A 21,911-nucleotide genomic window follows, 5' to 3' on the forward strand; every position below is an offset into this window, starting at 1 on the left:
CTTTAATAAATGTATAAAACTAAGAATAAAAATATTAAAAGTTAGTTAAGAAATACTACTCTTTTAATTAATTTACTTCCTTAAGACAGATATTTACTAAGTAATTATGTCGCAATTAAATAAATTGATTAAATAACATCTGCCTTTGAAGGCGCCAATGGAATGCAATTAAATTTTATTGGAGCCATTAATTTAGGAAGAAAATTGTGTTATGTCATTTTTGCTCAACCAGTCAACCGTTGTTGCACAACACTGTGTTAATGGGAAAATTAATGGATGTAAGATGAGATCGCTCAAAAGCTGGAAACTATCTATCTCAAAATAACCAATTTTAACCGGCAAATTTAACTCAATGTCACCAGCATTAACACAAAAAATCCTTAAGCACAGATAACAGAGATCAATAAAATATTAGAGAGTGAGTACTATCCAGAATAGTATACAGGAAAAATTAAAATTTGTGTCTACCCAACAAAATTTTATTCAAGTTTTAAAGTTGATTTTTTATACAGGGTGATTCATTGAGAATGTCCAATCTCTGAGTTGTAGATTCTAGAGCTCAAAATATAATGATTCTGCCCAATATGCCTCATACAAATATTGCTAGTTTCCGAGACACAGGGTGTTTAAAGTTGAAATATGCGAAAATTGACAATTTTACGTTTTTACCATGAGGATCGCTAATTAAGCATTTCTAATAGAGGGCGCTAGTTACACTTGGTTGTGTTTAGTAAATTAAAGCAAATTTTATCTATCAGTTAACTATGGATAAAATAATAGAAAAATATGACGAAGCGTTAAATTATACAAAAAAAGTTATTCTTGTTTGATTCATGGAATTCGGTCATTCATCGAGTTATTTGCTTCTAAAAAGTCTAATGAATTTTTATTTTACAATAAAAAAATCTTATTGTCTAACTATGTAACATGAGAAATGAAAAAACAAAAATAAAAAACTTTTTTTTTATATAATTCTTTTTACTGATGAATAAAATTTACAGACGAGGTTTATTTAATTGGAAAAATAATTCTTTTTGGGATCCTGAAAATTCTCATGCCACGAGAGAAGCTCATTTTCAGCACGACTTATAATTAACATTTGGTGTGGTGAAATATGTGACTCCTCAATAGGTTCCTTTGAACTGCCAACCAATTTAAATGGACCTCTGTATTTAGATCTTTTTCAAGAACATTACACGAGTTACTAGAGGATATACCTCTCGCCTTAAGACGGGTAATATGATTTTTGCACGTCGAGGTACCACATTATTCTTTAAAAGTTCGCCAATACTTTTCAACACTTGAATCAATCAACACTTTTCGCATCGATGGATTGGTCGTGGAAGTGACTTTGCTTGGCCACCAAGAAGTACTGATTTTAATCCTTTGAATTTTTCAAATTGGTCGCAAATATTTACAAAAATAGAATTAATTGTCTTTTAGAATTGCGACACAAAAGAAGCCACGAATGAGACTAAAAATAATAGGCAAGGGTTATTTGATATTAAGAGATCTATGATAAAACGGTATCATAAAGTGTATTGAAGTAAATGGTGAACATTTTGAACATTCACTGTAAAGTTTTTGTTTTTTTACTTGAATTTGTTATTGTTACACATCTAGAGAATACAATTTTTTATTGTAAAATAAAAATTCATTGGACTTTTTAGAAGCAAATAACTCGATAACCGACCGAATCATATGAATGACCAAACAAGGGTACCTTTTTTTTTGTAAAATTTAACGCTTCTTTATCTATTATTTTACCTCTAGTTTGCCTGACAAAAAAGTTGCTTTGATTTATTAAACACAACCAAGTGTAACTAGCGCCCTCTATTAGCAATGCTAAATTGGAGTCTAAATTAGCAATCCTCATGCCAAAAAAGGTAAAATTGTGAATTTTCAAATAGAAATTGTGAAAACATAAAAGTTATTGCGAAAATTAAAATCCATATTTCAGCTTGTCATGTTTGTGTAAGGCATGCTGGGCAGAATTAATATATTTTGATGTCCAGAATCTACAACTCAAAGACATTCTTAATGAATCACCCTGTATAATGAAATTCATAAGTATAAGCAAATTAAGATTTAAAAAATTAACTTTATTGGTTACTTACTTGGTAAAGAGAGAACATTCTAAGCCCAAATTTGAAAATATAAGGACAGTTAATTCGAAGATGTCTTTTTTTCCTTCTTTGTGATGACTGCGGGAACTGAACCCATTTGCCAAACTATTATTTGTTTACGTTTTGTTTATTTTTTCTTTTTATTTATTTATTTTTTTTTTATTTTTTTTTAATTAATATTTTTTCATTATATTAACATTTGTTTGGATCGACAGGAACACTAGATACGCTTATGGGTTGGTAAAGCGAATGATACATACAAGAAGACCGCGGAAAGGTTGTGAACATATGAGATCAAAACAAAAAAGGTGCCTTAGAGTTAGAGTTTACAATAAATTTAGAAAAAATATTCATAAAAATTCTTTAAACGAAAATTCATTATTTCAACACAATAATCATTCAAAGAGATAATACAAACTTTAGAGTAATAGTCATTGCATTATAAGACATGTTAAGTAAAAGTTTGCATCACGGTTCATTTGTAAACTAAACCATTGGAGGAAATATAACAGATATTAATACTCATTGCAACAATACAATCAGTTTGCAACAAACGACACTAGATCACCATTATGTGTTTGAGGAATCAAACCAAGCATCTTTGGATTCATTATTATTCATTCATCATCTATTCAGACTGACTGACATTACAGGTACCTAAGATAATAAGCTTTGCAGATAACACAGCTATTCAGAAATGGTTTCAGTTTAATAAGCTCACCTTAAATGTAGATAAAACAAAATATAGGCCATTTACATCGGATGTAAGTAACCTCCCAAATCTTGGCTCATTGAGTCGATGCAAAAACTGAAATTCCATATACACACCACATACACACGAGAGTAAATATCTAGGTATAATAACTGATAAACATTTACGATGGAATATTCAAGCAAATAATATAGTAATTAAATTAAAAGGGCTACTATCAAGATTCAAATTTTTAAAACAATTTTTAGGAATAACTCATTTCTTAATTCTTTATTATGAAATTATACAATGTCAACTTACTTATAGCATTTTGGGATGGGGTGGAATACGGAATAATTACTTGCATTCTATAAACATTATTCAGAAGTGGTGAATTAGAATTATTTATGGGAAAAATTTAAGATATTCTAGCGAGATGTTATATAATGAAAGTCAATTTTCAAAGCCCTTATACATATAAATGAAAAAAAGATAATATTAAACTTAAACAATCATGCCCATCAAACTAGATATTCGAGGAATAATGCAATTTTACCTAAATGTAATAAATCCATACTCTAGAGATATGTTGGTTACATAGGACCCAAATTATACAATTGTAGGTACGCTTATGTAAGTTACTATTTATATTTATACATTTGTTAAATGTTTCTTTGTTTGAATATATATTTTTAAGTCTCACGCACAAAGGGTACTACTTTTATAGTAGCTCTACTTCAGTGAATTTTTATGATTATTTAGTATTTTGTATACTCTTTGTGTCTTGTAATCTTTGTAAGCTTCGTAAATAAATATTATCCAGATTTAGCCATACGGCTTACACTCCCTCTAAGGGGAAAATTCACTCACCCCAGATACCTACGGTATCAAAAGGATTGAGCTCTGGTGGGACTCTTTTCGTGTTATCGAGCCCTAGGTGACTTGGTATGTTGGAGTATTTCCCTGGACGTCGCGAGGAGTACAGCTTTCTGCATGGCCTTATAATGATGTTCATTTAGACCCAGCTGTTTTATGTTCTCTAGAAGGTTTTTGGGAATAACACCAGTAGTAGATAGAATAATAGATACTGTGCAGAGATACTCCATTGTCTCCTGATTTGTATTTATATATCTCTGTACTTGGCGATCTTTTCGTTGTATTTAACACGTAAATTATTGGTGTTGGGCATCGCCACATCAATAAGTGTTGTTTGCCTAGTAAGTTTATTAACTATTTAGTTTGAGATCCGGTCTCTTATGCGCCACTGGTTGGTCTGTAAGCACAGTGCGGTCCCAGTATAGCTTGTAGTTGTCATTTTCAAGCATTCTGTCAGGGACGTATTGATAATAAGGAGGATGGTCGGTTTGGAGAAGTCCCAGTTTGTCAGCTAGTTTTTGGTGGATAATCTTTCCTACTGAGTTATGGCGTTCTTTATAATCACTACCGACAAATGCCTGGCAGCCACCGGTTTCTTGGGCTTGTCATCCATATCGACGTTTGTCATTTTGGACTTGAGTATCTTTAACAATATATTTCAGGTAATTTTTAGTTGGAATAACCTGATCCTGAATGGCAAATAGGAATCCCTCAGTCTCGGGAAACATCTTTCCTGATGTCAACCAATAGTTCGACGCTGTATTGTCGACATATTCTTGGCTGATCTCATTGAGATGTCGCCCATGCAGAGGTTTACTCATACAGGTGCGCATTTTTTATTGTTGAGTCAGGTGGTTTATGCTGTTATGCTTTATGCTTTATGTTTATAAATATTATTAGTATTATACGTGCCTTGTAGGTTGGTCTATAATATATAGAGAAGTTGGTATCACTGCTTATTGACATAATAAGCCCAAATCTTCAGTTTCTTCATGATTTCAACTCATGGCACTCTAGTTATTAAATGAGACATAATTACTTTTAGCTTTAACAACACAATCTATTCTTATTATATAATTGTCTACCTTATTCAATAATTAATTTATTATCTTCTAATTAAAATTAATAACTGGTGATCTATTTATTTTTAACGGTACCTACAGATAAAAATGTGTTATTTTGTTTTTAAAATATATATTATTGAAATGTAAATCCAAAATAGGTTGCATTTTTTTAAACAATGACACTTATTTAAATTTCAAGGAAAATCTAGTGAGTAGTAAATATCACTCAAAAAATAAAAAAATTTAATTACCTGCGTATTCAGGAAAGCATATCGTTAAAGGCGATTTCCTAATTTTTTCTTCGAAAAGATCTTTTTTGTTGAGGAAGAGAATAATGGAGGTATCTGTGAACCATTTATTGTTACAGATCGAGTCGAACAGTTTCAAACTCTCTTGCATACGGTTCTGAAAAAGAAAATTGAATTAAATATTATACCAAAAATAGATTGAAGTGATTTGTGCCTTATGACATTTCTACAACGATGTGATATACTCGTAGTATACATATTACATCGTTGCATTTCTACTATTTCTATCATTTCTATTATTTCAAAGTCAAGTCAAAATTTATATTCTGAAAAACCAAAATACGAATCAACATTGACTATAAAATGGGAAACCGAGCTTTGCATATTCTCTGCTATACTGCTATATGGATGATGCAATAATCATCGCAGAAAATAAAGATTACCTCCAGCGCATACTTTACAGATTCAGTATTCAGAACAGCACACAAGTAAAACATGTTAATATCCCACAAAAATACCCATACTCCAGTCGCCAGAGACGAAAATGCCACTGAACCTCTAAAAATCATAAGAGCAAGCTAAATTTTGCCAGGCATATTAATTTTGGGACTTTACAATTACAATTACAATGTTCAATAAAATTTGTATCAGATCGACGGTAAAAATTTGATATCTTTTGATTCAAGTGACCTATTAACAAAAATCAAGATGCGTTTTAAGAGCGTAGGCGCAAAATTTCGGTCCAATGCTTTTTAAATGCATTTATTTTTTTCGAATCCTGAGAAAACTAACAAATATTTTTGAAAAATTTAAACGCGTAATAAGATATTACATTATTACCGAGGACCGAAAGTCCCTTAGAATAAACAAAAAGTTTTTTTGAATGAGATATTTGAAATTAAAAATCACACTAAATTTTCTCTTCTTTTTCACCCCTGTAATTTATTAAAATAAATATTATAGAAGTTTTCAGGGACTTTTTTCCCTCAGTAATAATGTATTCTTTCATTCTGCGTTTAAATTTTTCAAAAATACTTATTAGTTTACTCAGGATTCAAAAAAAAAATGAATGCATTTAAAAAGCATTGGCCCGAAATTTTACGCCTACGCTCTTAAAGATAAAGAATTCAGCTTTGGTATGCAGTTTTTGTATTTTGCCGCAAATAAACTCAGATTTTATGCAGGTGTTAAATAAATAAACGTGGCGCGATGTTTGCCATTTTTTATGATTTCCACGAGATCAATACAATCTATCCCTATGATTGACTGGTCACTACTAGAGCCTAACCTTTCAAACCTATAGCATGACATTTTAGTTTTGAATTTTGGCAACAAATGTGAGGTATTGGAAATATGCTTAAAAAACGCTGGATTTAAACTTTCACACAACAAACAATCTAAAACATTTAAAACTTTTGTTTTAATTACACTTGTAAGTTTTTCAAAAGAACATAAGTTCTGCAATAAACTACACCCAAAACCGACTTCTTAAATACATTTCCCATGACGTGTAATCGTTTGTAATGTAAAACATTTTTTATTCATATTTTAGATGCCTTATATTTGTTACCACAACTCAAAATTGAAATTTCATGTCAGGTTTTGACGATTAATCTCTAAAAATGAAAGTTTTATTACAACTTGTCAATGAACGTGATCAATTTTATTGATCAAAATGGCAAAAATCGCGACACGTTAATTTATTTAACATGTTTATAAAAACTGAGTTTATTCTCGGTAACATACAAAAACTGCATACAAAATCTACACTCTGTCTTTAAAACGCAGTTTGATTTTTCTCGATAGGACATTTGAATCAAAAGATATCGAATTTTTACCGTCGAGCTGATACAAATTTTATTGAACATTGATTTCGTGTAAGTAACTGACATGCAAAATAGACGGTCGCTTCAAGCGTTGTTTCGAAGAAAACGGTTCATTTTACACAAAAAATGTTTATAAACATTTTTGTTTAAAATTATCTCAGCTCCATTTTTTATTTGAAATATTTTTTTTACGGTGTACAGATTCTTGGTAAATCGATTTTTTTGTTTTTACCCCCCTACGAGGAAGTACGAGAGTGGTAAACTTTTTTGCATCTTTTTTGAGGTCCCAAAATTAATACTCTGCAAAATTCAGTTTGTTCAGAATGCAAACTAATGATTAACGAACACATAATAGAACAAGTCATGAATTTCAACTACCTCCGAAGATAAATATACGACCGAGGAAGTGAAAAAACAACTCCACAAGATAACCAGAATACCGAGGTGCTGGAAGGATATCCCATGGAGGAACATGAGCTTGTGTGTAAGGCCAGTACTAATATACGCAGCGCAAACGAGAGCTGAAACGTCGCTTACAAAAACCTTGATAAGAACTACGGAAATGAAAGTATTAGGAACCATAAGAGGAATTTCTCTCAGAGATAGAATAAGGAATGAGGATATATTAAGGAAAAGTGAGGGATATGGTAAGATGGACAAAAATACATAAACCCGATACAAAAAGACCATTAGGAAGATCCCGAAAAGATGATATGACAGCTGGATATCAACATCACAAGAACTGGGATGATAGAATAGATAGGACCATGTACTACAAGAAGTAATACTACTGTTACCTATGAGGAAGAAAACTATTGTGATCTATGTATGACGATGAAAGATTACTGGAAGCAATCTTTCAATTTGACAGCTACATAAGGAAGGGAAATATGAATGTTACTCACTATAAAAAGAAAGCGCTGAATTGGCTGGAATATAGAAGTATTGAGTATAATTGTTCGAAACTCCCACAAAATAGTCAGTAAATATTTGTTTATTCAAATATTATTTTATCTGTATAATTTCTACTTGAATTTCAGGAAAGTACACTTTATTTTTTCTTCGGTACTTCCGATATCTGTGACATCAGATACCAGCTTTCTTTTTCTACTCCAAGTCACGTAAAAACAAAACATTGATAAACAGTCGTAAGCTAGTCGTATCATCCTTCACGTGAAAGACTTGATAGTCGCAAATTAGTGGTACAGAAGGCACAAATTCTGACATGTCTCATCTCGTGGTATATTTACTTACTCGACAACTATATAACGACTCAAAAGGTTTAGAAGTTATCTCTATTAGTAATAATAGCACCAGGTACTCTTGAGTGTGCGTTTAAGCTGTATATGTTTCTCGGAAAATTAGTGGAAGGTGTAATATCGTAACAAGTTGCTGCATATCTAGGCAAGAGATACCCAAAAACCCGGCAGATAAGGTAAACGCATATGTCTTATGAGCTCATGTAGTATTTATGGGTAAAGGCCTGGAGTAAGAAAATATAAGCCTGTTTTGGTGTGCGGAACTTATACAGATACGTTAACGTAGTTTAGTTTCCGGTCACCTTTCGTTAGTTGTAGTATATTAGGAATATTTTTCATTGTTATTTAGCTGTCTTATACATTTACGTGTATAAGACAGCTGTGAAGATGCCGAAAAGACAAACAAGAATACATCTCTGAAATCTGTCAAGAAATAGAAAATCACGGATATCGAAATGAAACCAAAGACCTCTTCCGGAAAGTGAAAATTCTTGCGAGAGAATTTAAACCCAAGAACTATGCAATAGAGGACAAACATGGTATTATCATAAGTGATATCGACAGAGTGTTGGAAACATGGAAAAACTATTGTTCAGAGCTCTACAGGGAAGAACACGTAAATCTAGGCCACACTTCAGCCCTCGAAAACATCGCATACAACCCTGAACCTGAAATTCTGCTGTCCGAGATTGAAGAAGCTGTAACTCACCTCAAGAAGAATAAATCCCCTGGCTGCGATGATATCACGGGAGAGCTCCTTCAGAACATGGGAGACAAAGGATGTTACATAATGTGGAAACTTTGTAATAAAATTTGGAGATGCGGAAAGTGGCCCAGAGAATGGCGCACATCATTGTGCATACCAATCCATAAAAAAGGAACAACTACAAAGTGTAGTAATTATCGTACCATCTCACTGATTTCCCATCCAAGCAAAATATTACTAAGAATCATTAAACGCCGTTTGCAACAATACTTAGACGAACAAATTCCCCAAGAACAAGCAGGCTTTGTCAAAGGGAAGGGTACGAGAGAGCAAATCCTTAATATGCGGCAGCTCATAGAAAAGGCCCGCGAATTTAAAATTCCAATAATAATCTGTTTTCTAGACTACCAAAAGGCATTTGATTGTGTGAAGTGGGAAGTTCTCTGGACAGTTCTTCATGAGATGGGAGTTCCAGATCATTTGGCAATATTAATTAAAAACTTATACGAAGATAACTCAGTTAAAATAAGAATTGAAAACCAGCAATCTGATACCTTCAAAACCAGCAGAGGTGTACGACAAGGGTGCAACTATCAAGGGTGGACAACTATCTCCAGACCTGTTCAATTTATATGGAGAATACATAATGAGGAACGCACTCGATGGATGGAGAGGTGGCATCTCCATTGCAGGAAAAAAGATCTCAAACTTAAGATTCGCAGACGATACAACACTGATAGCAACACCTGAAGAGGAGATGTCGAGACTGATAAAGAGAGTAGAAACCGAAAGCAACAAGTGTGGGCTCAAGATTAATAATCAGAAAACAAAAATCATGATTGTGGACCACGCGAATATCCTCCAAACAACAGGCGCCCTAAATCAATTCGAGAAAGTAGACGAGTTCACGTATCTAGGATCTTCCTTAAGCAATGCAGCCTCCTCCAAAGAAATTCGCAGAAGAATAGGGATGGCCAAGAACGCGATGAGTCGACTGTCAAAAATATGGAAGGACCGCTCTTTATCCAAAAAACTCAAAATGAGACTGGTACGGACACTCATTTTTTCAATCTTCAGTTACGGTGCCGAAACATGGACAATAAAATCAGAGGATAGGAAAAGGATTGACGCATTCGAAATGTGGTGCTGGAGACGAATGCTACGCGTCTCGTGGACGGAGCACAGATCCAATCAGTCGATTCTCGAAGAGCTAAACATTCAGACCAGACTCTCCTCTCAGTGTCTTGCAAATGTTTTAAAGTTTTTTGGCCACATTGCGAGAAGAGACAATGACAACTTAGAAAGACTAATTGTGTGCGGAAACGTAGAAGGACGTAGAGGCAGAGGACGCTCACCTATCCGATGGTCAGATCAAGTACAGAAAGCCACTGGAGAGACGTTTTCCGAGTCCATGAGAGCAGCCCAAAATCGCAAGAGATGGAGAGAATTGACAGCCCGCATTGTAGGAAATCACGATCCTCAGCAATGAGGAAACGACAAGAGAGAGATACATTTACGTATTCCTTTGTTAGGTTTAAGTTAGAATAAATGTGTTAAAATCACCTCTTTTTAAGTTTATTGGGCTAGATGTAAGCCTTTTTAGGAAGCAGTCTCGCTGGTACATTGCGTACACAGCTGATTATCTATTCTCAGCGAACCAGCACCTATCGAACCTTACATTAATTAATAATTTCATACACACGAGGGTCTATTTATCGCCTAGCCGACAATACTTTTAATTTTATGCATTTTTAGCATTATGCATTTTAGAATTTAAATGTGTGTGTGTGTAAACTTATTAACTGTGTTCATCTTTTTATATCCGCGGTTTACAATGAATGTATAGCAAATAAAAAAGATACAAACTCTGCAAATATGTTTTGACATTTTGTGGTACAAAACCAGAGGATGTTATTAATATGCATTTTCATTCCCCAACATCTGTAATAAGATCAAATACATTATAAAATCCATTTAATTTTGTATAGATAAATAAAATAACTCTAATATAAAAATAATCATGATTCGATATTCAGTAATGTGTTTACATAAATATCAATACTCGTGAATATTTCTGTAGTTTGTGAATTATTGGTTTAGAGATGAAAATTAAAATGAGGTGGTTAATATTAGAAAGGGGACCGGCTTTTTGCTCATTTGAAGTTTCAACTTTGATAATTTTAAAAATACATATTTAAGCTGTTCTTCTAGTGAAATTTATTTAAGTAAGTAATGTAGTCAAATTATTGAGCGGATTTTATGTCGAAGAGATACCAAATAACTAACTGATCGATTAAAAAGCATTATCTGTGTAACGTAAAAAGCAATTGCAGGCATAGCAATCCTTCTTAAATCTGTTAATTGTTTAGACTTAGTAGAGCCTTTTGAAGATAGCAGTGTTATGTACTGAGGGATTTAGAGCATTTATATCGGGTAGACGTTGCATTGGTAAATGAAAAGATAGATGGTAACCGATCTTTGTTTATTGATCGTATTTCGAACGTAAATGGTCTTGCTGAGAATATGTGATTGACGTGTGTGGTGCATGATGAAAGCAGTAGAACGAGTTTTATTCAGATGAAGAGGAGGTTTGGATGGTAACTAAAAGACGAGATGAAAAACTCATTGTGAGATTTATTTGGAAAGTCACAACAGGAAACTAATCTTCATCATTCCAGACAAGAGAACAACGCAGATCGAAGAAGGAATTTTATACTCCAGCTAACTCTAGAAATCAATAATATGGTGGAGACAAAAACCGCTATATCGACAACTATAATAGGTCAAAAACACGAATCCATTAACACATTAAAAACAGAATTATTACAAATAAAATTTCAGTTTTAATATTTTTCCATATATTTGATATATTTTGAAACGTTTTATTTTTAAAAAATATTTAATACTAAAAATCTTTCAATACAGACGCATTTTTCCGCCTTCTTAACTTTAAAATGGATCTGCAATGCTTTTATTTTCTACATTTTTCACAATTATTTACAAAAAAAACTTACTGTCGTTTCATCCTCATGTAACACTTGATCGTATTCACTCATAGCTACGCAGAAAATAATCGCAGTCACATCTTCAAAACAATGTATCCATTTTTTCCGTTCCGATCGCTGACCACCAACATCGAATAATCTGAAAATGTAAATGCAATTAATATACTAATTATTACATGTTTTTTCTCTGATTATATACTGAGTACAAAAGAGCATAACATGTATAAACAATGGTGACAAAGTTTCCGAAATGTAACGTACACGCTATTTAACACACGTGTAGTTGTTCACACTGCATTCATTATAGATATAGCGAAAATATGATTCAAAAAATAAAGAATATTAAATTTACTAAAGGTAAAAATTAAATACAAAAGAAATATCAAAACTATGATATGGATTATCGTAAATGGAATTAACTATAACCTCGCAAAGCTACAATGGATGAGTTTCTTGAAAGTATCGCTCAGTCTTTTCTTCCTTGCATCAGACAAAACTTCAATATGTTATGAACGTTTCGATGATAGAAGAGTAAATAGCAAAGTTGAAACCATATATTTAATCAGAGTTTTCGATTTAAAGATGCCATTTTTTCGTATAGCGGTACATAAAAAATGTAATGTATTTAACATCAATTTATAATGTGAAAGAATTGAAAAGCTATTCTGGTCAGTTACTGATCTCATGAGAGTAGGATTGTTTTTAGTCCGTTTTTAATTGCTGACCTACTCGCTGGTCAAGAAGGGTGTGAGCATTCTCCTATCCGCCACTTGGGGACAAGCCCTATGGAAGAGATCACCGGGAAAACCAATGTAACGATGGTCAGACAATCTTTGAACCCGAGACACCTAGAACAGAGGAACAAGCCTACTAACTAATAAGCATATATGCGTATAAAGAACAATAGGATGAATAAGCACGAGTGAAGAGTGGGAAGATATGAACGAAAAATATATAAAGACGACCAACGCCTGGAACATATCCACTTTAAATGAGAAGAAATGCAAGAAGAATCGGAGACACTCGAAAGCGAAATAATATTGGCAATCAATAAACATAAATTAAATAAATCACTAGGTCCAGATATAATAACAGCAGAAATGCTTAAGAAAATAAGAGAAATCGAAATAAAATTGTTTCGGCTCCTTTAAAATATTCAAATATGGAATTCCTGATTGGATGCTCTCTACAATCACAATAATACACAAAAAAGACAGTTCTCGGACGTGTGACAATTACAGAACTATTTCCCAATCCCTATAAATCTATACATCAACAATGAGAGGTTGAGAACTTTCCTCCAAAGAGAAATAGCAGAAGAGCTGGCAATTTGCCAAAGCTAGAACACCTTTTGAATGCAAGACAAATAATCAAGAAGTTAAGAGAATTCAATATGCCGTTAACATCTGCTTTATAGATTATCGCCAGGTGTTCAACAAAGTCAATAAGAACATACTACGAGGAGAGCGCTTGAAGGATGGGAAAAATTCATCTAAATAAATGACCCAAAAATAAACAATCTACACTTTGGGTACAATGCAGGCTTCTTTGCAAAGAGGCTGATTGACTCATACGGCTGGCTGAAAATGAGAGTAAAAGGTTTAGCTTAGAGTTAAATGTATAAAGACAAAAATCATGATAGTGAATAGGCAACACAACAGTCATGCACGTATAACCAAAATTGTCCGATTTGGTGTTGTAAACTCTTACTTATCTGTGATCATTGATCACAAACACAAAGACACTCCAGGAGGAGCTAAAACGTAGATGTGAACTAGCTAAAATCGCTATGGGGAAGATGACCAAAATAAGTAAAGACACCAATATTTCAAAAACCCTAAAAATGAGACTGGAGATTCCTTAATAATTCCAGTAGTTACATATGGTTGCGAATCTTGGACACTAAGACAATCAGAAAGGACAAAAATAGACGCCACTGAAATGTTTTGATGAAAAATAATGTTGTGAATTCCAGGAACCTATCATAGAAAAATAATTCTATTCTAAGACAACTAAAGATCAATAAGAGAGTCTCCGGAAATGTCCAACATACAAACTGCAACAAATAAAATATTTTGGACATGTTATGAAGTCAGACATAGGCACTATGCAAAGGCTCATCATTCAAGGGAAGGTAGAAGGCCGACGACCACGAGGAACATCCGTAACAAAATGAATTAACCAGATCATATCAAGTTACAATAGACCTATCCACGTGAGCTGCCCACACGCCTAAAGAGAAAGGCATTTGATCAGTGCGTCCTCCCAGTCTTGACGTACGGAGCAGAAACACTTACCTTAACAAAAGCAGCAGCTACCAAACTGAGAGTCACGCAGAGAAGAATGGAGCGGACCATGTTAGGAATAACTCTGCGAGACAGAATAACCAACGAAGACATCAGGAGAAGAACCGGAGTGACTGACATCATCGAGAAGATAGCCAGACTAAAATGGAGATGGGCAGGACACATAGCCAGAATGACAGATGGGCGATGGACAAAGAGGTTATTGGAATGGAGGCCAAGGGAAGACAAGAGAAGCGTCGGTCGACCACCTACAAGATGGACTGACGATTTAAGAAGACTCAATAAAAACTGGATGAGAGCGGCGCAAGATAGACGGGGTTGGAAACATGGGGAAGAGGCCTATGTTCAGCAGTGGACTCTTGAGGCTGGATGATGATGATCCACGATGTAATAGAAATGACCAGAGACAGAAGTTTATGGAGAATGACCCTACATGATATCACGACAACCACTACAGTCGCTCCAGGGGGTCAAGACTGAAGAGAGGAACGAACACTCACTCCAAATCTTACATTAATTTTTTCCTTGTTCTGTGGAAAGCAATTGTATAGTGTCTCTTCCAAATTTTGCAAGTTTTCTACCGTACAAGGTAACTTAAAACCTACTACTAACGATTAGTCCAACGCAATTCCTTCGACAATCTTTTGAATTGAAGGTAAAGACTTGAACGCTCATTTTTTGTAAAGATGTTGACCACAGACATAGTGTGCAGAAACCTTTTTCTAATCTCACACACATAACGATAGATCGAAATATGTTTTCTTCGATTGGGAAATTGCTACCAAATTAATAAGCATCAGATGTAAAATGCAAACTGAAAAATCTTTATTGTGACTAATTACAACAAGCGATTCACTACTAAACTATGTTACAGTTCATATTACTAAAATGCAAGAAAATAGAAACAAATTTATCTTTAAAATGCGAAAGTGTATTGAAAAGTGATTTTAAGTGTGTTGTTTGAACGGCGATCGGAGAGTGAATGAATTTTTAATTATTTCTAACTAACAGGTAACTTTTTACAAAGAGGGTTTGTCTTTTGATTATATCGCATTGGCCAGACATCATAACTGCCCACACATATGCATTTTCAGCGAAACGTCATTTATTGTCTATTATCCATTGTCCAAAAAATAAATCTGTTGTTCGATAGTGGACGGTTTTTTAGGTAAGCGAATTTGACTTACTACGAGGGGAAACTAAATTAGCAACAACGTATGTTGATATTTCCACACATAGTGTTACAAGGAATCCCTTGATTTAATTCTTTGTGGCCTAAATATTTTAACCGCCTAAGATATTTAGGCGGTTAAAACGGCCCGGCGAGAAATGCTGAACATACGGATGGCTACCGGTAAAATTAGATTCTAAGTAACTGTATATAACTTTCCAGTTTTAGCCATTCAATAAAACTTTTTGTCAACATATGTTTAAGTATTCTTAGATTTTTTTAACAATTTGTTTTACATTTTTATGCCACACCGTGGCATACTGTGAATAATTGGAACCGCTGATATGTATCGCGAATACCAATACCGTATTGTAGTGTTTTTGGGTGTGATATTTTTCACATACAGACAATATATGTATGTCATATATTATAATATGTATTCAAATGTAATAGAATATTATCAAAAATATACTCTAATATCATTGTTTAATAAATTGTGTGTACCTATCTTTAACAATTTGATTTAAATCATAAGTATTTTTTAGAACGCCACTGCTTTGTTTGGCGAGGCTTTACTGTTTCTAGAAATTTCCGCCACTACAGTTGAAACCTACTCTACTATTCTACTCCTGCTACGATTAATACACCAATATTTTAAAGGTAAGTTCTATTCTTTGTACAGATAACAGCAATGAGTTAAGCTAGCTAATTATCGTAATTTATTCACAATTAATATTTGCTATTTTCGCTAATTTATTCACAATCAGAATATTGCATTTTTTCTTCCATTATTACTCTAATTGCATTTATTGCATGATTGTGCAAGTGAATTTATAGGTCAATTAACGCCAAAATATTATGTTTATTCCTTAGTTATTGGAATAACCTTTTAAATATTAATTAATCTTTCTAACTGTGAGACTCTTATTGTCAATATTCGTGATATATCGAACTGATTCTTGGACGAAGACCCAAAATGTTACAACTGTGCCTTCTGATTAGCTGTAAATATACTTTGGGAGCAATGTACTCTGTTGTATGAGTGTGATTAATTAATCTATTTTTAATATTTCCAAATTCGATTTCATACAATGACTTTTGAATTATGTAAAAGCAGTTTGTAAACCTAAGCGAGGCTTAATAATCTTCCGCAATTATTCAAAGTAAGAGATAAAAATAAAATATTGTATAATATACTAGGTTACAGAAAACAAACAAACCCAAACCATACAAACTAATAATAATAGTAAATAAAATAAAACAAACTTTACTTACTTGAAATTAAGGTTTTTAAAGGAAAAGTGTACTTCCACTATACCCGTAGTTTTCACTCTTGTTCTTAATATGTCTTGTTCCGTTGGCTGATAATCCTTTGCTCCTAGCCGATTTAAATCATCTAAGAAACTAAAAAGTAAAAAAACTTACTTAAAAACATCGTACTTTTTCTCCAATATCAATAAAATCGCAAAAAGATAAAATTATCTTTGATATTTTGAAAATATTTAACTTTAAAAATCTCTAATATACAAAAAGCAGGATTTACCCAAATTTCAACACTATTTATAAAATAATAATAATTGCAATTACATCAACCTTCTACAAAGTAACTTAAAACACACAGTTTTATATTCTCACAATGGTCCCATACGTCATTCTGTCAGAATTATCATCATCGTCATTCTGGCTTTACAATTCTATGTGAGTCCTAGCCTCCCCAATAATTTCTCTCGTCTTGCTTACTCAATCACTTCCATCGTTTTTCTTACTGGATCATTTTGCTCTATCCGCATTATATATCCTCTTTAAACGTCCTATTTTAATTTGTTTGACGATAACTGGTTTCTGGTATATTCTGTAGTTGGAAACTGTATCGTCTTCTCTACAAACGATCGTCGTCCATTACTTCATACATTCTCCTTCAGAGTGTGGAATATAATTAAACAATATTAGGAAATATGAAGTATCGTAAGTAAAAAAAGTAAAAGACCGTGTCCACCAAAACTATTTTCTGCTAGAAATAGGTGAATATTAGTAAAATTTGCAAAAAAAGTCGAAGGAATACTTCAAGGTAAGTTTTATAAGGTTGAATTTCAGGTAATAATTTAAAAATGTATTCGTAGTTGTATGTGTTAGTGATTACCTCAAACGAATTATTCGCATTAAGCATGAGGCTTTTCACAATGACTGTACAATTTCCTAAAGGAGTGATGATTTCGGGTTATAAGACAGTTAGGATGTTTTTTATTTATTGGTGGTATCTTAAAGTGTGCGAAATATCAACAAATACTTTAAAACAGCCTACTACCAAGCAATAAGAAATTAAATGTTGGCTAGAATATATTCTTCAGCAAAACAAAGGAAAAACTGGTTTAGAAACTACAATATAAACGTCCTTTCTTGGTTTTCTAACAACCCAGTCCTAAATGTAATTGACACAGTATGGGATAAAATGGACATAATATATATTTGTTCAATCCCATCTTCATGAATACTAATGGTTTGTGATTTTAGCTTGTTTTTAACAAACACTATTACACCACTGCCACTCAACTCTGCACTGGTTCTCTGGGATCTATCACATATACTCTCCACTAAAATATTATATTGTACGAGCAGCTTGAAATTTGCTGTAGATTTTTAGTTCAATAGCATTTCGCAGTGGTAGATGAAAGCCTTTTCTTTAATTTTGGACCGTGTTGGGGTGGGGGAATTTCCCAATTTTTCCTCTCCGTATATCCGCCCTGATTCTTCGAGGTAATTGTTGCATAAGCCCAAGTTTTTTAATAAAAAGCCCAACAAATTTCATTCATCTTGATTTTATTTTAGAAATATTATCCCCAAAACCTGGCCTAATTAATAGGTAATTAATATAAACCAACAAGATTTACTGTGAAGTCTACATAGATGGCGTTTTAACAACTTTCCAATACAATTTCTACCACGTATATTAAGACTACAAGAAAAGACTTCATGTTTTGTCCATTAGTGATTGGACCCCACGGTCACATTATCTACTATTCCTCCAATAGCGGTACCCAACCCGTCAATCTGAACCAGACATCATCACTAATGTTTATTGCGATTACGTACTGTTTGAAAGGAGTCAATTTTATACCAGTATTAGCATTAGTTCCGATCTGTACAAAGAAATTCCTTTGGTAGTAGGGGAAGAGGTAATTCGAAGTTGCTACCGAAATCGGTATGTTGTGTGTTTTCAAACAGGCATGGTATGCCGAGAATCACTGGTTGGCTACTGCTGGAGTGGTAGGTTTTGTGATCAGTGGCAGTTTAATGTAAACATATTTGACAAATTATTACTACTAGATCAACCTGTTTTTATATTTAACAGTTATTGTAGTAACAAGAATATGGTAATCATTTTTTCATCGCGTGGGTCTTTGTTATTTGTTAAGTCCATTATCTTCCAATAATATTGTTAAAATTTTCATTTATTCACGGAAATATCTCAACCAGATGGACATGAATGGTTTGATGATGCCAAATATAAATCTGTATACAGGGTGTTTCAAAAAAAGGTAACATCGTCTCTAGGATAGGTAAAAAACTGAAAAATAATTGGGGTTTGATAAAAAATGTTTGTTTGAAGGACAAATACTGCAAGAGTGGAACAAGGCAAATACAATTCTGATATATAAGAAAGGAAATAGATCAAAATTAGCTAACTATAGACCAATATCTCTCTTGTCACAAATCTATAAAACTTTCACTAAGGTGATCACAACTAGACTAAACAACAAATGTGATGCATACCAACCAGTTGAACAGGCAGGATTTAGAAAGGGGTACAGCACAACCGACCACCTTCACACCTTTAAAATATTGATAGAAAAGACCAATGAATACAACCTTCCAATATACCTAGCGTTTGTTGACTATGAAAAAGCGTTTGACAGCATAGAACTATGGGCAGTAGAAGAAGCGCTAGTTAATTGCCGAATAGATTCACGGTACAGAATGTTATCCACAATATATATTAAAACGCCACTATGAGAATTCAGCTAGACAGATATTTGCAAACTCCATTAATTAGAATTTGTAGAGGTGTCAGACAAGGGGATAGAATCTCACCCAAACTATTTACTCTGGCGTTGGAAGACGTTTTTAAATCTATAGACTGGGACAATAAAGGGATTTGTATAAACGGGAAATACTTAAATCATCTAAGATTCGCCGATGATGTACTCCTGATAGTAACAACTATGGAACAACTACGATTAATGATTTCAGACCTAGAAAAAACATCTCTTGAGAAAGGACTAAAAATGAATCTAAAGAAAACTAAAATAATGACTAATACAGAAGACAGATCAGTAATTAAATTACCATAGGTGGAACAAACATAGAACACGTCCAAGAATATATTTACTTAGGACAAGCTATCAGAGCAGACAAAAGTAACCAGACTAAAGAAATAACCAGAAGAATAAGAATGGGGTGGGCTGCATTCGGAAAACTCTCATATACCATCAAAAACCAAAAAATACCTTTAAAATTAAGAACGAAGGTATTTAATGCATGCGTCCTACCTGTTCTGACATATGGTGCCCAGACGTGGATGTGTACCAAGAGCTACTTAGATAGAATAAAGAAAACTCAAAGAGCTATGGAAAGACAAATGTTGGGAATATCGTTGAGAGATAAAAAGAGGAACGAGTGGATAAGATGCAAAACCGAAACAACAGACGCTGTCGAACATGCATTGAAATTAAAATGGAAATGGGCTGGGAATAACGAAAGATATCAGGATGGAAGATGGAATAAAGAAATTGGTCAAGCATTGGTGGAGCAAAGCGCAGGTCCAATGTGGAAAAGACAAACAGAAGACAGAGAAAAATGGAGACAAATGGGAGAGGCCTATATTCAACACATGAATAGATTTTGGGCTATAGATAGATAGATAGAAAAAATTTTTGTAACGTCATCCGTTTTCAACATAAAGGGTGTTGAAAAAAAAAATGTTACACATATTTTGCCGAAACTACTGGCAATAGTGTAATGAAATTTTATACGAATATGTTTTAAAAGTTGGTACATACCATGAATTTATTTTTATATCTGAATCTCATAGAGGGCACTAGTTACAAGGTTCGCACCAAGTATTATTCAACATAACTTTCCTAAGGATAGAATTATTAATCAGAATTCCAAGTGAACTTAAATATCATACAATTAATTTTAAATCAGAAAGATACTTTTGGTAAAAGTCGATATTGTGTACTGTTTTCGGGATATTTTGATTTGAAAATTATGAATTAATAACCCATGCTGGTATAAAGTAATGATAAACTTATTAATTAACAAAAATCACAACAAGAAAATTAAAATAAAGACTAAGAACATAAAATAAAATTCACTTAAATTAAGTGTTCAAAATCTCCTCCGTTTTCACGAATACACAAGTTCATCATCATCATCATTTTGGCTTTACAACCCTGCGCGGGTCCTAGCCTCATCAAGAATTTCTCTCCAGTTGTCCCTATACATCGCCTTTCTCCTCCAAGCACGTATTCCCGTATTTCTTCATGTCTTTATCGATGTTATTAAGGAACCTTATTCCGGGTCTTCCTCTTTGACTAATGGATCTATCAAGGAGCGTTTTTCTAGCTGGGTCATTTTGTTCCATCCGCCATTACATGTCCTATCCACCTCAGATGCCCTATCTTAATATGATTTAAGATATCTGGTTCCTGGTATATTCTGTAAAGTTCGAAGTTATATCGTCTTCTCCACACTCCATGGTCATCCACTGCTCCATAGATTCGCCTTAGTACTTTTCTTTCGAAACACGTTTTCATTACTTTTTGTTAGAGTTCAAGTCTCTGAACCATATGTTAGGACTGGGCGTATTATTGTTTTGTAGACTTTTATTTTTGTATTTCTCGATATAATTGTGGATTTAAGGAAGAGATTGAGGCCAAAATGGCCGTGCAAATTCTGCGGTTTATCTCTGCGGTAGTATTATTTTCAGTTTTAAGGAGCGCTCCCAGGTATACAAATTCATTCACTGCTTCGATGACGTCGTTTTCTATAAAAAGTGGTCGTAGGATTTGTGGTTGCGTGCTTATTTTCATGTACTTCGTTTTGTTGACGTTTATTATTAAACCCATTTTTGTAGCTGATTCTGTTCACGCTACATACGCCTCTTGTACAGCATTTTCCATTCTCCCAACAATATTGATATCATCAGCATAGTCAAGGATTTGCACTGATTGATTATATATTGAACCAATGGTTGTGATTTGTGACATACGTACTACTTTTTCCAGAGCCAGATTGAACAGTATTCTACATTCAACTTTTTCAAGAGTTAGTTTTGTTAAATATACCAACTGATTTGGTATTTCTAGCTCTTTCATTGCTTTGAACACTTGTCTTCTATTCACAGAGTCGCTTTGTAGTCTATAAATATGTGATAAGTATCAATGTCATACTCCAGTGTTTTTTCTAAAATTTGTTTCAGGGTTGTAATCTGATAAATTGCCGACACAAATCTATCCTTTTTTCTAAAAAATTCATTAATCCTCTAAACGGTTGGGGATCAGCTGTGATGTCATTAAAGTGACGTTGAATTCTGTCTTCCAATTCTTGACATGAATTTACCTCTACTCTGTA

At 33.5% G+C, this 21,911-nt stretch overlaps 1 protein-coding gene across 3 annotated transcripts in view; it reads right to left on the reverse strand.

The window, feature by feature from the left end:
* Positions 1-21,911, reverse strand: part of Galphao (G protein alpha o subunit) — a 259,119-nt gene that overhangs the window by 15,315 nt on the left and 221,893 nt on the right. For all 3 annotated transcript variants that reach the window (XM_072520493.1, XM_072520494.1, XM_072520491.1), the window contains 3 exons: positions 16,554-16,682; positions 11,811-11,940; positions 5,009-5,162 (listed from right to left, as the gene is read on the reverse strand). In XM_072520493.1, the coding sequence (XP_072376594.1) occupies positions 5,009-5,162; positions 11,811-11,940; positions 16,554-16,682 (413 nt within the window). The remainder of the gene's footprint in view (positions 1-5,008; positions 5,163-11,810; positions 11,941-16,553; positions 16,683-21,911) is intronic.

Source organism: Diabrotica undecimpunctata, chromosome 1 (assembly GCF_040954645.1).
Source record: "Diabrotica undecimpunctata isolate CICGRU chromosome 1, icDiaUnde3, whole genome shotgun sequence".
Lineage (NCBI taxonomy): Eukaryota > Metazoa > Arthropoda > Insecta > Coleoptera > Chrysomelidae > Diabrotica > Diabrotica undecimpunctata.